This window comes from Caretta caretta, chromosome 8 (assembly GCF_965140235.1).
Source record: "Caretta caretta isolate rCarCar2 chromosome 8, rCarCar1.hap1, whole genome shotgun sequence".
Taxonomy (NCBI): Eukaryota; Metazoa; Chordata; order Testudines; family Cheloniidae; genus Caretta; species Caretta caretta.
In genome coordinates, this window is record NC_134213.1 from 18,843,012 (window position 1) to 18,857,105 (window position 14,094).

The 14,094-nt window shown below is 42.7% G+C and overlaps 1 protein-coding gene across 1 annotated transcript in view; it reads right to left on the bottom strand.

The window, feature by feature from the left end:
- Positions 1-12,573, bottom strand: part of PPP2R2B (protein phosphatase 2 regulatory subunit Bbeta) — a 262,068-nt gene extending 249,495 nt beyond the window's left edge. Inside the window, exons 1-2 of the mRNA XM_048861014.2 lie at positions 12,430-12,573; positions 12,230-12,307 (exon numbers count right to left, since the gene is read on the bottom strand). Coding sequence (XP_048716971.1) covers positions 12,230-12,307; positions 12,430-12,439 — 88 coding nt within the window. The 5' untranslated portion in view covers positions 12,440-12,573. The remainder of the gene's footprint in view (positions 1-12,229; positions 12,308-12,429) is intronic.
- Between the last annotated feature and the right edge of the window lie 1,521 nt (positions 12,574-14,094).

A 14,094-nucleotide genomic window follows, 5' to 3' on the forward strand; every position in this document is an offset into this window, starting at 1 on the left:
ACCCCACCGACTTGTGGCATACTCCCACACTGTGTATATGTGTGAGTCCGCATGATGTTGCAAAAGGGATGGTGAAGGCAAGAGAATCTGGCCCAAGTAGCCTGAAGGGCTTTGTTTTATGTGTCACCTGAAACATGGCACTTCCAGCAACATAGCACCATCTAACACCAATGGACATTGGTTTCAGTACTGACTCAGAAGGAAGAGTGCCACTTATTGATTCACCAGGACTGCATCCCAAAGCAGCTATCATCTTACTTAGTTCACAAGATCAAGATCACAATACTAAAATAAGTGGCTGCATGCTACATATAATATACAGTATATTAGTATACTCTTTGTCTGATACAGTATGATACTATAACAGTGTAGGTTTCTGTGGCTCTAATATGCAAACATCTCTAAGAAATCTTGTATAATGAACTTTATGCACATATAATAAGTCATCTGTTATTTCTGTAAACGAATCTAAATTCTCATGTAAAATGCCAGATAGGCAATACTGGAAATTGAAGTCAACCCACAGATGAGATCTTGCACATAATGCATTGTATGGACAGGACCAATGCAGGCTGCCTCACATTCACTCACAAACCTGCTTGGGTTTGTCTTGGCAAGGCCATAGCTGGCTTGGGTCAACTGGCTCAGGCTCATGGGGCTCAGTATACAGGGCTAAAAATTGCAGAGTAGACTTTCAGGTTTAGGCTGGAGCCCATGTTCTGAAACCCCACAAGGTAGATGTGTCTCAGAGCCCAGGCTCCAGCCAGAGTCCGTATATGTGTACACTACAATTTTTAGTCCCGCAGCCCGAACCCCAAAAGCCTGAATCAATTGACAGAGAATCTGAGATTCAGTGCTGCATGTTTTTTACTGCAGAATAGGCACACCCACTGACATCTAGGTTGGTGATTATGCCCATGATTAATAAGATATGGAACTTTGTCCACTGGTACCTGCACTAATTATTTCAACCGGCCACCAGCTTTGCTCACTACGTACAATGGACCAGTCAAGTCAATGGGAGTTTTTCCATTAATTTCAATAGGTGCTGGAGGTCAAGATTTGAACAACCTTAAGGTGAAAGGTTTTATATCCAATTATTAATCCCTGTGTCCATCCAACCACCTAGGAAACTATATGTTATTTTTTGGATAACAAGTTAACAGAGACCTTGCTTAAAAGCGATAGGTAAGTGAAACATTCCATATAATCTTCAAAACCTAAACACAGCGGGCATCATTTTAACGCATCCTGTTTTAACAATTCTCTTTTTTTTTTTAACAAGGGGCCCAATGGCTGTACTAGCAAATATACTTATTACCTATGTCCAACTGTGTAAACTGGGCTCCTCCTAAAACAGATAAAAACCATGATCCCTGCCCTGACTAGTTTACAAATGAATATTAGATATGACATAGTGAAGGAATAACAAGACAGTCGGGTGGGGATGGGGTTGAAGTGTAGAGGTCACATCAGAAGGATTACAGGTTATTCGGGGAGTACTAATCATGGCACAATGGAGTAAGGAAGGCTTTTTATTTTTTTAATTAATTATATCTGAGGAATATTTATTTCTTAGTTCGCTAATTTCTTTCATGGAAGAAGTGAAAATTAAAAAGAGATTGGACTGAGGGTGATGGTTTAGCAGCTTATCGCAGGAAGTGTGTTCCCTGCATGGGAGCAATCTGAAAGAAAGGGCAGAAATATTTTGGAGAGAAGCAGATAAACAGGCAAGCAAGGCTGGCATAACTGGCAGAGCAAAAGGCGGTACATACAGCACAACAGGAGATAAGGTTGACTGAGTCAGAGAAGTAAAGCTATGAAGGGCCTGGAAAGTAAGTACAAAAAGCCTGAACTTGAACTACAGGTGTGTAGTCCTTTTACAAATAGTCCCATTGACTCTAACAGTATACTTTCCATTACAAAGTGTTTGCAGAGTCTGGACCTAATTAAGCCTGCAAAAAAACATCTCTCCATGTAAAACAAGCAATTATTCATTTAACTCCCTGTTTGCAGATGCCAATGTGGGTTTTGCCAAATGCCAGTGGGTGTGGGCAGTTGTGCAGGTGCACCTATTAGGGCCGTTTGTGAAACTGTGGTGCTTTAGAACTGTTTCTCTACATCCCCCACAGCTAAGAAGTCCCTTTGACTTATCAGTCTGTGTACAGCTTTAGGGCCTAGGCCTAAAAATAGTACTGAACATAGTGTTTACAGCTGTAAGTAGAGAGATTCTTTCTCTTTCTCTCTCTCTCTCATACACACCCACACCCACACACACACCAATGAACCTTAGTCTAAGAAATATTGCAGAATCAATGCTAGAATAAATGGTTGTGGTTAGAAGTCTTAGATCCAGTTCTCCAAGAAGCCTTAACTTACATGCAGGAGGGTTGATTCTGCTCTCACTTAGGGCTTGGCTACACTTGCGAGTTACAGCACACTAAAGGAGCCCCGGGCACACTAGCTCACTACCCATCCACACTGGCAAGTCATGTAGACCACACTGACTCCGCGGCTGGTCTGTCCTGGTACTCCACCTCGTCAAGTGGAATAATGTTTTGTGCGCCCCCACTGGAGCGCCGCGGTGCCAGTGTGGACGCCCTGGTCTGTTAGTGTGCTCTGATCGGCCTCCAGAAGTGTCCCACAATGCCTGTTCTAGCCACTCTGGTCATCACTTTGAACTCTACTGCCCTGCCCTACTGTTCCATGCCTCAGGTGACCAACCGTCAGACCCGCCCTTTAAATTCTCTGGGAATTTTGAAAATCCCCTTCCTGTTTGCTGGAGTGCTCTCAGCGAATCTTTCCAGGTGACCATACCTCCACGCGCCAGGCGATCCCCAGTATGGAGCAATGATGAGGTGCTGGACCTCATCAGTGTTTGCGAGGAGGAAGCTGTCCAGTCCCAGCTGCACTCCAGCCATAGGAATTACGATGCCTTCGGGCAGATATCAAGGGACATGATGGAAAGGGGCCATGACCGGGACACACTGCAGTGCAGGATTAAAGTGAAGGAGCTGCGGAATGCCGACCGCAAAGCCCGCAAGGCAAATGGCTGCTTCGGTGCTGCCTCTGCGACCTGCCGTTTCTACAAAGAGCTGGACACAATACTTGGGGCTGACCCCACCTCCACACCAAGAACCACCATGAACACTTCAGAGCCCAGTTCAACAACGCGGGAGGAGGAGGAGGAGCAGCAAAGCGGGAGTGAGGGTGCTGAGATGGAGGAAGACACCCTGGAATCCCTAGATGCATGCAGCCAGGAGCTGTTCTCAAGCCAGGAGGAAGGTAGCCAGTCACAGTGGCCAGTGCTTGGGAAAGGACAAACACCAGAGGAGGTTCCCAGTAAGCGGCTTTTATTTTGAGAAGGAGGCTCTTGGGGTGAGGAGGGTTAGGGCTGCATGCATGCCTAGATGCGGAATAGGGCGATGATGTGCTCTCTCACATTGTGGTAATCGGCCTCAGTGATCTCTTCAAAGGTCTTATCCAGAACTTGGGCAATGTGCTTGCATAGGTTTCTCAGGAAAGTCACTGTGTTCCTTGTCCCAGTAAGGCTAACTTGTCTGTACCATGTGCCGTGAGGGACAGGGGGACCATTGCTGCACACGGGCAAGCTGCATATGGGCCAGGGCGGAATCCGCATTGCAGTAGAAGACCCTCCCTTGCTTCCCAGGTCACCCTCAGCAGCCAGATATCTTCCAGGACGAACTCCTGTGGAAAATGTGGGGACAGTGTTCAGTACAGGGGCTGCCTGCCGCTGTTGGCTCTCCCCAAGGTACAGAAACCCAGAGGACAGTACAGCCATGAAACAATCAATCATGCTTGACTCTGTGCTTGCTCACCATTTTGGGGCTCCCGTGGGTTATGTGTGCTCGCTTTGGGATGGGCAAATTATGCTATTGTGTAGACTGTGCTTACCCTTAAGTACAGGGGAATCATTGCTCTGTCTGGTGTGAACAATGCTGCCTCTGTTAAGTATTGCATTTTGCCTTTACAGATGCAACCTTGAGATCTCAGCCATCCGTGTTATCACCAGCCGAAAGACTCCAAAGAATCAGAAAGAGGCCACATAGAAGCAAGGAAGACATGTTGCATGAAGTAATGCAGCATTCAAGTAATGAAAATTGAAAATGCAAGAGGGATGGGACAGTGAAAGGAGGATCTGCCAGCAGAATGAGGAGCGCTGGCACAAAAGCATGGTGGTCTGGCAGCAAAGCACGGATCGGCTGATAAGCATAATGGAGCGCCAAGCAGACTCGATCCAGGCGCTTGTAGCCATGCAGGCGGAGCACTACCGTGCCCGACCCCCCCTGCAGCCCTTGTCCCAAAACTGTTTCCCTTGTGTCCCCATGTCACCTCTAACCCACGTTCCCCAACATCGGGGTTCTTACTGCCACCAGCTGCCTCCAACACCTGTAGCTTCACCACCCAGCCCTGAAAACTACGACCCTTACCCACCACACTCAACCCCCATCACCATGCAGTATAGCCATCCTGAAGTGCAGCACTCATTGCACAGCACTACAGACAGGAAGGCTGAGTATGATAACAGGACATACACGAATCTGTGATTGTACCATTCCCCACCCCACTCCCTTGCCCTTTCTGTTTCCCAAGCAGTTGTGTTTCTTTTCAATAAATGAATTTTGTGGCTTTGAAAACATTCTTTATTATTGCATAAAGTAAAAGACACCTTAGCCCAGGAAAGAAACAGGCACTGCAAGTCAGTGTAGCAAATACAGATTCCTACTAACATTAGAACCACTGCACTTCACTCTTGTGCAGGGCACCAGACATTACTGGTGGCTTTCAGCCTCAGATTGCTCCCTCAAGGCATTCCCTAATCCTTGCAGCTCTGCGCTGGGCCCCTTTAATAGCCCTGCTCTCTGGCTGTTCAAATTCAGCCTCCAGGTGTTGAACCTCTGAGTTCCATGCCTGAGTGAATCGTTCACCCTTCCCTTCACAAATGCTATGGAGGGTACAGCATATGGATATAATGGATATATATAATATATATGCTGTCATCGGCCAGGTCCAGCTTCCCATGCAGAGGGTACCTGCAGCCCTTTAAATGGCCAAAAGCAAGCTCCACAGTCATTCTGCACCAGCTCAGCCTGTTGTTGAACCGCTCCTTGCTGCTGTCAAGGCTCCCTGTGTAGGGTTTCATGAGCCACGGCATTAAAGGGTAAGTGGGGTCTGCAAGGATCACAATGGGCATTTCGACTTTCCCTACGGTGATCTTCTGGTCTGGGAAAAAAGTCCTGGCTTGCAGCTTCCTGAACAGGCCAGTGTTCTGAAAGATGCGTGCATCATGCACCTTTCTGGGCCAGCCTGCGTTAATGTCAATGAAATGCCCACAGTGATCCACAAGTGCCTGGAGAACCATACAGAAATACCCCTTCCAATTAATGTACTCAGAGGATAGGTGGGTTGGTGCCAGAATTGGAATATGTGTGCCATCTATCGCCCCTCCGCAGTTAGGGAAACCCATTTGTGCAAAGCCATCCACAATGTCATGCACGTTACCCGGAGTCATGGTTCTTCTGAGCAGGATGCTATTAATGGCCCTGAAAACTTGCATCAACACGATTCCAACGGTTGACTTCCCCACTCCAAACTGGTTAGCAACTGATCGGTAGCTGTCTGGAGTTGCCAGCTTCCAGATTGCAATAGCAACCCACTTCTCCACCATCAGGGCAGCTCTCAATCTTGTGTCCTTGCGCCGCAGGGTGGGGGCGAGCTCCTCACACAGTCCCATGAAAGTGGCTTTTCTCATCCGAAAGTTCTGAAGTCATTGCTCGTCATCCCAGACTTGCATGACGATGTGATCCCACCACTCAATACTTGTTTCCCGAGCCCAAAAGCAGCGTTCCACGGTGGTGAGCATGTCCGTGAATGCCACAAGCAAACTCATGTCATATGTGTTACTAGAATCGATATCATCGTTGGAGCCCTCACTGTCACTTTGGATCATAAGGAATAACTCGACTGCCAAACGTGATGTGCTGGCGAGACTCATCAGCATACTCCTCAGCAGTTCGGGCTCCATTCCTGCAGACCGAAAGGGAAGACAGAGCACGCAGTACAAAAAACGTTGACAGATGGTGTCAAATGTGGATGCAAGCACAGGGATTGCTGGGATGCGAACTGATGCATCACGGGGCGTTAGGACAAGACCCAGAATGCCCCGCACCCCGTCACCCCCTTCCCACAAGCCACAGCACCAGAATGGGAAGAGGTGCTTTGTGGGATAGCTGCCCATAATGCACCGCTCCCAATGCCGCTGCAAGTGCTGCAAATGTGGCCATGCCCGTGCGGTTGTTCCTGTCAGGGTGGACAGACTGTAGCGCTTTCCCTACTGCGCTCTCCGAAGGCGGGTTTAACTCAAAGTGCTCTACATCTGCAAGTGTAGCCATGACCTTACACTGGTGTACATCTACTGAAGCCCGTGGAGTTACACTGGTGTAAGTGTAAGAAGAATCAGATACAGCTATAAATGGCACTTTTTCCAAACATGGTCTTTCTTCTCACTATTAACCTTAGCAATGGCTTATATCTAGGGGCGGGGGGAAAGGGGTGGTTATTGGTTTCCGGAAGCACATGTTAAAGCATGGTTAACTGGCTGGAGTAGGCATCCACCCACTACTTAATTTATGTGTTTCATTTTCCTGTTTAACCCCTCCAGCCACAAATTCTAGTAACTATGCAAGTGGTACTCTGCAAGAGGGAAATTAAACGTCCTCCTCTGAAGCTATAAGTCAATACTAGAACTACTGGTAATATAAAAGCTACCAGGTGGTATAAATGTGCCAAACATGTTGTGTTTCATGCTCTTTACCGCCTACTCAGAAGATTAAGTCAAAGTTGTCTGCATTCTGAGCTATATTTTAAATCTCAGCTGTAATATTCTCTTATCCCTATGTATGCAGAACTCCCACTCATGTGGGACATACAGACTTGTAGGCAAGGAGGAATATTAGAGTTCTGAATTTTGCTGAGTATTATCTCTGGATTTAGCCAAGAAGTAAGGGTCCTATGGTCATGCCCACATATTGGACTTCCTGTGCACACTCAGAGTAAATTTTGATAAAAGAACAAATTTGCAGTAAGCAGACCATAAATATGCAAAGAAATGGGTTCTGCATTCTATTTCACACAGGGTGTTGGAAATCCAGAAAAGAGGGATGGTACTGATGATGGTATTCATTCTCACATTCACTCCCCTCACAGTTAAACTCAGAAAATTACCTTCAGTTTTCCTGACAAAATTGAAGTAGAGTATCAATACTTTGTTTAGCTTTGCCAGCTTTGAAATTACCTACTCTACTTGATCAATGGAATGGGTTAAGGAAGTCCTGTCTAAGAAATTATTTATGCCATTATCTGGGGGAAAATTAGTTTAAACTGTATCTTGAAAAAGGTTTGTAGGAAGAGGAGTGGTAATGAAATAAAAAATAAATAAAACCAAGGACATTTGTTTTAAAAATTAATAATATTAAATCAAACTTGCTCAAACTGTAAATTGAAAGGGGGGCTGATTAAGTCAATGGTGCTCAACACTTAACTAGTTAGAACAATGATCAGGTTTTGGTTTTAACTTCCTCGTGGTGTCAAAAACTCTTAGCTACTCCAGTGAAAGGGCAGCAAAATTATGAAAATTACTGTTCGTCCTCTGGGCAAGACAACCCCAACAAAACCAGTATATCAGTCTGGTTGATAACAGTGGATTTATAAGGATTAAATAAGAGTCCAGAACCCAATTTCAAACCAAAGTAGCCAGGCTAAGTTCTGGACAGATGCCCAGAATCTTCCCTTTTTACCTCCCATCTCACTGCCACTGCAGAGTAATTGTTCCACATTGGCAGTTGAGCAGATGAAGTAACTTGTGTGGATGCTAACATGCAATAGGGAGGGAAGATGGAAAGGGTAATGCAACAGCAGACCCTATGCTCATGTAACAAACAACAAATTTGCTTCCACTTGCCTCTGTACACTAGAGTTTGCACAGAAATAAGCTTCCACATCCAGCCCCTACTCTCCCCACTTTTGTGCACTGAAAATGTATCAGGCCAAGATTCCCATCACAGCTTCAGAAGAGGGCAGAAGGTAGCCTCACTATTTCTCTGAAATATTGTCTACAAAGGAATGTGAAGTGGCCTGCCTAAGGTCACACAGGAAATCAGAGTCAGAGCTGAAGCAGAAGGAACGCAGCAGTCCTGACTATGGCACTGACATTTACAAAAATCTTTCTCCTTTTACAACAAATTTATGGATTAAAATAGTCTCCACTGTATATGACTGGAAAAAAAAAGTCCTTTTCACTAAAAATATAAAATAGATTCAAAAGTTTCCCAAGAAAGATCAATCCTACCTTTTAAACCTCGGACACAAAAATATCAGTAACCCTATGGTGGTTTGAATCTATTTAATTGTTTGTGCTCAGTTTTTTATGTTCCATTAACAAATAACATGTCAGTTCACATGCAAAAATCTGGAGGTGCATTGTGCTTAACCAGCAAGTAACACAAAAAGGAAACCAACATGATAAGACAACAGGCCAGGCTCAGAGCCAAGCAATGAACCTGCAGACAGTTACTCACCATTTTAAATGTTTGATTCTGAGCTATCAGTTACACATTTGGATGACCTGGCAAACACAGACTATGCAAGCACATGTAATAAAAGTCCCAAACTCAATGGGAATGGCAGATTTCTTGAATCCAATAGCATCCCAATGACAAAGTATTCCTTACAGGCACTAGAAAGATCAATTGAATGTACTGTGGTCATTTTAATTTAAATATTGCTATTTATATATTATTTTCCATTGGAAAACTCCTTAATATCTGTATGTTTTAAACTTGAATAATTAAATAAGACATTATTTACATACTAAGAGCCTATGACCCACTATTCTGTTATACATAGATCATAGGAGTTGCACTGCAGCCCCAAATCTCATTATGCTGCCTTTTAAAGACAACAGCATCTACCACATATAGCTCTTCCCAGTGGCATCACCCACAGTCAAATCTGGAGAAGTTCCTCTAATCTTGCTGATACTTTTAAGTCATGATGACTCTATGCTGTGGATCCTGATGCCTCAAGAGAAATGGGGGAAATCCTGCCTCTTTATTTTGCATATATCTGGATTCTCCACCAAGTTGCTAATCCCCATTAAACCAATTTGAAGCAGGACTCCTGAAAATTTGTTTTATATTTTCCGGAATGAAATTTGGTTTGATACAATGTGGTACATCAAATGTAATTGTCTGGTACCTTTATATTACCCTTGTTGATGTGCTTGTCTCTACAACTAGAAAAAAAATAACTTCAGACCCCTCTAAAGTATAAAATATCTCATTTACTTGGAAGGTTATGTTAGCTAGAGATGAAAAGGATCCATTATATTATTGAGTCCATCAAAACATGTATTACACGCTAGGTTACTTTTATTTCAGGTTAAGGAAAACAACAGACAAAAGAAAGAACAATTATTAAATGAGTGAGAGAGAGAGCACGCACATAGACGGTCTCTCCACAACATTCTGTGTATGATCTGAAACCCACGTGCCCTGCAGTAGTTAGAATCCTCTACATTTAAAGGTGTGGTACTCAGTAAACAGAATGGCAAGATCTCCTTTCAGTTAATGGCACATAACTGCATACATCACAAGAGTCAATGAGATTATATTTCATGAAAATAAGACACGAAAGATTGCCATTAACAAGAGCTAGGAGGGTGAGAGATTAGAATATACCCCAAAGACTGCAGCACATGATAGAATAAAGTTTTTAAAACTAAAAGGATGGAGCTCTGCTGAAACGGAAGCATTTAAACACTTTTGTGATATAAATTTGTATTACCTCACTGAAGTACTGGATGCTGTGGAATCATTGTAAATATATATCCAAAATGAAACAGCACCAACCACCACCAATAATAATTAACTCTACCTCTTAATTACCTCGCACGGCTTCCTACCCAGTCATGCTTGATCTTTTGTTTAAGGCCACCTTTACTTCTTGACCAATTTTTGGAGATTTGTATGATCACTTGTTTCATTGCTGATTACACTGCATACATATTCTAAACTAGTGGCTCTCAACCTTTTCCATGCTGTGGCCCCATGTTACAATAGAAAACAAGTTTCAGGAGCCCTCTCCTACACCCTGGACCTATTTGCTGTGTGTGTGTGAGGGAGGTGTCAACACCCAAAGGTTGAAAACCAATGTCTTAAAGCATTCATTGGCTCACAAGCTGAAAAAAAAGCCAGCATTCTTATTTATCTTGAACTGGCAGGCAGATAGATATGACAAAGTAAAATAATTTTTCCATATCTAGGTTGTATGAGAAAGGCTTAAACCATATGCAAAGAGGTTTGCAACCACATTGCAGCACGTGAGTTCAGTGACCTTGACTGTAATTGATTTTAATTTTTTTGCAGTCATTTCATAGGTTTTTAAATATTTGTTGTGTTTCATGCACCACTCTGCTCTCAGATTATACCCCTGTGTTCCCAAGCCAGCTCAACAATGGGGGCAATCACTCAAGGAAGAATGTGCAATGGTACCATAGGTAAAGACACTTTTCCTGGGGAGCAGGGTAGGAAGTAGGAACTCTGTTAGCAGAGGCTACCCAAGACACGGGCTGAATCAGTTGTCTTTACACCTAGAACCAGGTTTCTCTGCTTTTAAAGAAACGCTCACTTTCCAGAAATAAATAAATAAATAAATAAAAACACGACAACAGAATAATTCATTTCCTGCATTTGGTACCTTGGTGCCCATAGGAAAGCAGTGGCACCCCTTTCAGAAAATTCTTTTCCATGCATCATTTTAGTGCCTAAAGTGATTCCACTGGAGGAAATCCACTCATGCCAGCCTCACTGTCTAAAGCTGTATGCAGTAATACTGGTTTCAGACAGACCACACATTTCTGCCAGTGTAACTAAGTCCTGATCTGCAACATCCACATGTGTTATTCTAAACTCCAGTCTAAATCGTCAGTCATGTAGTGGTTTTGTGATATGATCACAAGGGTGAACTCATGTTCGCTGATAATTTAAACATGAAGGAAACCCAGGTCTCTAAACATTAAAGATCAATGCAGTAACCCAGATCAGAAACTTGAATCTCCTTCCATAAAAGCCCTCTGAAGATAGAGTGATGGGGGTCTCATCGTCTGATACCTAGCCTGCCTATGCCAGAAAAAAGTGCACTAGAATTTCTAGGCAAACAAAAATGTTTTTGAGAATCAGGTAATAAAAATGCGGGAAAGGGTGTTAGCGACTTGGGAGCAATATGAGTAAATGGGATGGGATGGCGATCTCAGTCCTCCACAAAGGACAAACTGAATGTAAAAGGAAATGTGTGAAGTCAAGAAGGAAACAAAATTATGGATAGAAAAGAAGCAATAAAAACAAAATGGGAGATAAAACAGAAAATGAAAGTGGGCAATGGAGAGAAAATGAGAGTTAAAAGAAAAGAATGGAATAAACAAAGGAGAGAACAGGATAAATTTAACACACACAACTTTAAGATCAGTAAAATTGTATTTATTTGTTCCTGTGTTCTATTCAGCTATGGCAGAATATCATTTCCATGTGTCCAGTATTTGACCAAATATGAAATGAGACACTGGTTGTGCTTGTCGGGGGAGAATTTCAAAAGTGCCTAAGCAGAACAATTCCCACTGAACACTATTGGGTGTGAAAGTCAATGTGACTTGTGCTCCTAAATCCCCGAGGTGCTTTTGAAATCCCTCCTGCACTAATGCATATCTGTAAAAATGTAGGCACTCTAATTTATGTTATCCCCAGATATGGGGGTAAATAGTACATTAGTATGATATCATCCAGAAATCAAAGCAAACTGATTCCAATATTACATTTTTTGGGGGGAGGTTGCATCATAATTCCCTGAGATGCTATTGTGAATAAGAACGAAGAGTTATTATAAATGAATTTTACAAATGGTTGTTAAATTATCAATCCATTTAAGCAATAATTACATAATATGAATGTTTGATTGCTAACTAATTTTGGTGACTTACCTTTTAAAATGAATAAATATCTGAAGAAAACAGAAGAGAAAGGAAGCACAGCTCAGTTCCTCTCTTGCAATTTTACTCAACAACATGTGATCAAATAAACCCAACATTGATCAAGCAAGCTGTACATGAAAAACAAGTTCTCTTTGATCAAAGCAACAAAAGGAAAAATAAACCTACCTTCTGTGACTCCTATGTCAATAGTTCCTTTTACTTGACTAAAGCACCACAGCACATCCTGCATGAGGTTTCCAAATCCTGACAGTGAAACACATGCAGAAAGAAGATGTAACCACACATGTCCATATATGGTCTTTCTTTAAATGAACAAACATTCACCAATATCTACAACCACTGCATGAGGACAAATATGTGTTCACCTGGTATCATTCTTCCGTGCAAAATGATAACCTAATGCCGGGAAACTAAAAACATTATGTCTGTGTTTGTGAATTGCCTCTCTGTCTGTTCTCTCTGTACCATCTTAGGGCTATTTCGAAAACGGTGCAATTGGAGCCAGTCCCCTCTACATCATTGGCAGCATCATAGAGGAGTCAGGAGGCCCTGCAGTCACGCTCTTTGTCACAGCCTCTCTTCGTCAGAATACTAATGCTCCCAATCATTTCCATCTTTGTGAAAGAGAGACTGAAAAAGAGAGAGAGAGAGAGAGAACAACAAAACAACACCATTTTTTCTAGTTTGTGGCCTGCATAGTTGTCAGTTGCTTTATCTGCAGTTATCTCTGCAAAATGAAACCATTTTAGTTTCAGATCATTACAAGACTGTTAGATTAATGTTAGCCTGGAAGCCTGAAGTACATTATAGTTGTTATAAAAGGGTACAGCAGGCATTCATATTGTAAGCATCTCCATGTAAACAGTAGCAATCTACACTGATCCCAGCATGGTAATATGTTTCATCTGCTGCTGCTCCTCATCTCCTTGAGGGCACAGCAAAAAGTTCCCCATTGCAATATATCATTCACTCTGGCACACAAAATCCTTAGCTCCAAAGTCAACTTGATTTATTTTATACTAATATACCACTTTTTATCTGAGGCTATCAAAGCATTTTAAAATATCAAATTAAGGAGGCTTCACAACAAGCCTGTGAGGAAGGGAAATATTATTATATCAATTTTACAGATGGGTACACTGTGACACAGAGAGAGGTTAAGTGTTTTGCCCTCAGCAAATCAGAGAAAAAGTTCAGAACTCAGAGGTCCTGACTCCCAAAGCTCTTTCTTTAACCATGAGAATCACACTCCCTTCCTTCCCTTTTTAGAAAAGGATAAAGATATACATATATTAAGATATAAATATAGGTTAATGATATAGACTAGCTGACTCTTAAGCTGAAATCCTATTGTCAAGGTTCCTCCCCCACTCTGAACTCTAGGGTACAGATGTGGGGACCTGCATGAAAAACCTCCTAAGCTTATCTTTACCAGCTTAGGTCAAAACTTCCCCAAGGTACAAAATATTCCACCCTTTGTCCTTGGATTGGCCGCTACCACCACCAAACTAATACTGGTTACTGGGGAAGAGCTGTTTGGACGCGTCTTTCCCCCCAAAATACTTCCCAAAACTTTGCACCCCACTTCCTGGACAAGGTTTGGTAAAAAGCCTCACCAATTTGCCTAGGTGACTACAGACCCAGACCCTTGGATCTTAAGAACAATGAACAATCCTCCCAACACTTGCACCCCCCCTTTCCTGGGAAATGTTGGATAAAAAGCCTCACCAATTTGCATAGGTGACCACAGACCCAAACCCTTGGATCTGAGAACAATGAAAAAGCATTCAGTTTTCTTACAAGAAGACTTTTAATAAAAATAGAAGTAAATAGAAATAAAGAAATCCCCCCTGTAAAATCAGGATGGTGGATACCTTACAGGGTAATTAGATTCAAAACATAGAGAACCCCTCTAGGCAAAACCTTAAGTTACAAAAAAGATACGCAGACAGAAATAGTTATTCTATTCAGCACAGTTCTTTTCTCAGCCATTTAAAGAAATCATAATCTAACACGTACCTAGCTAGATT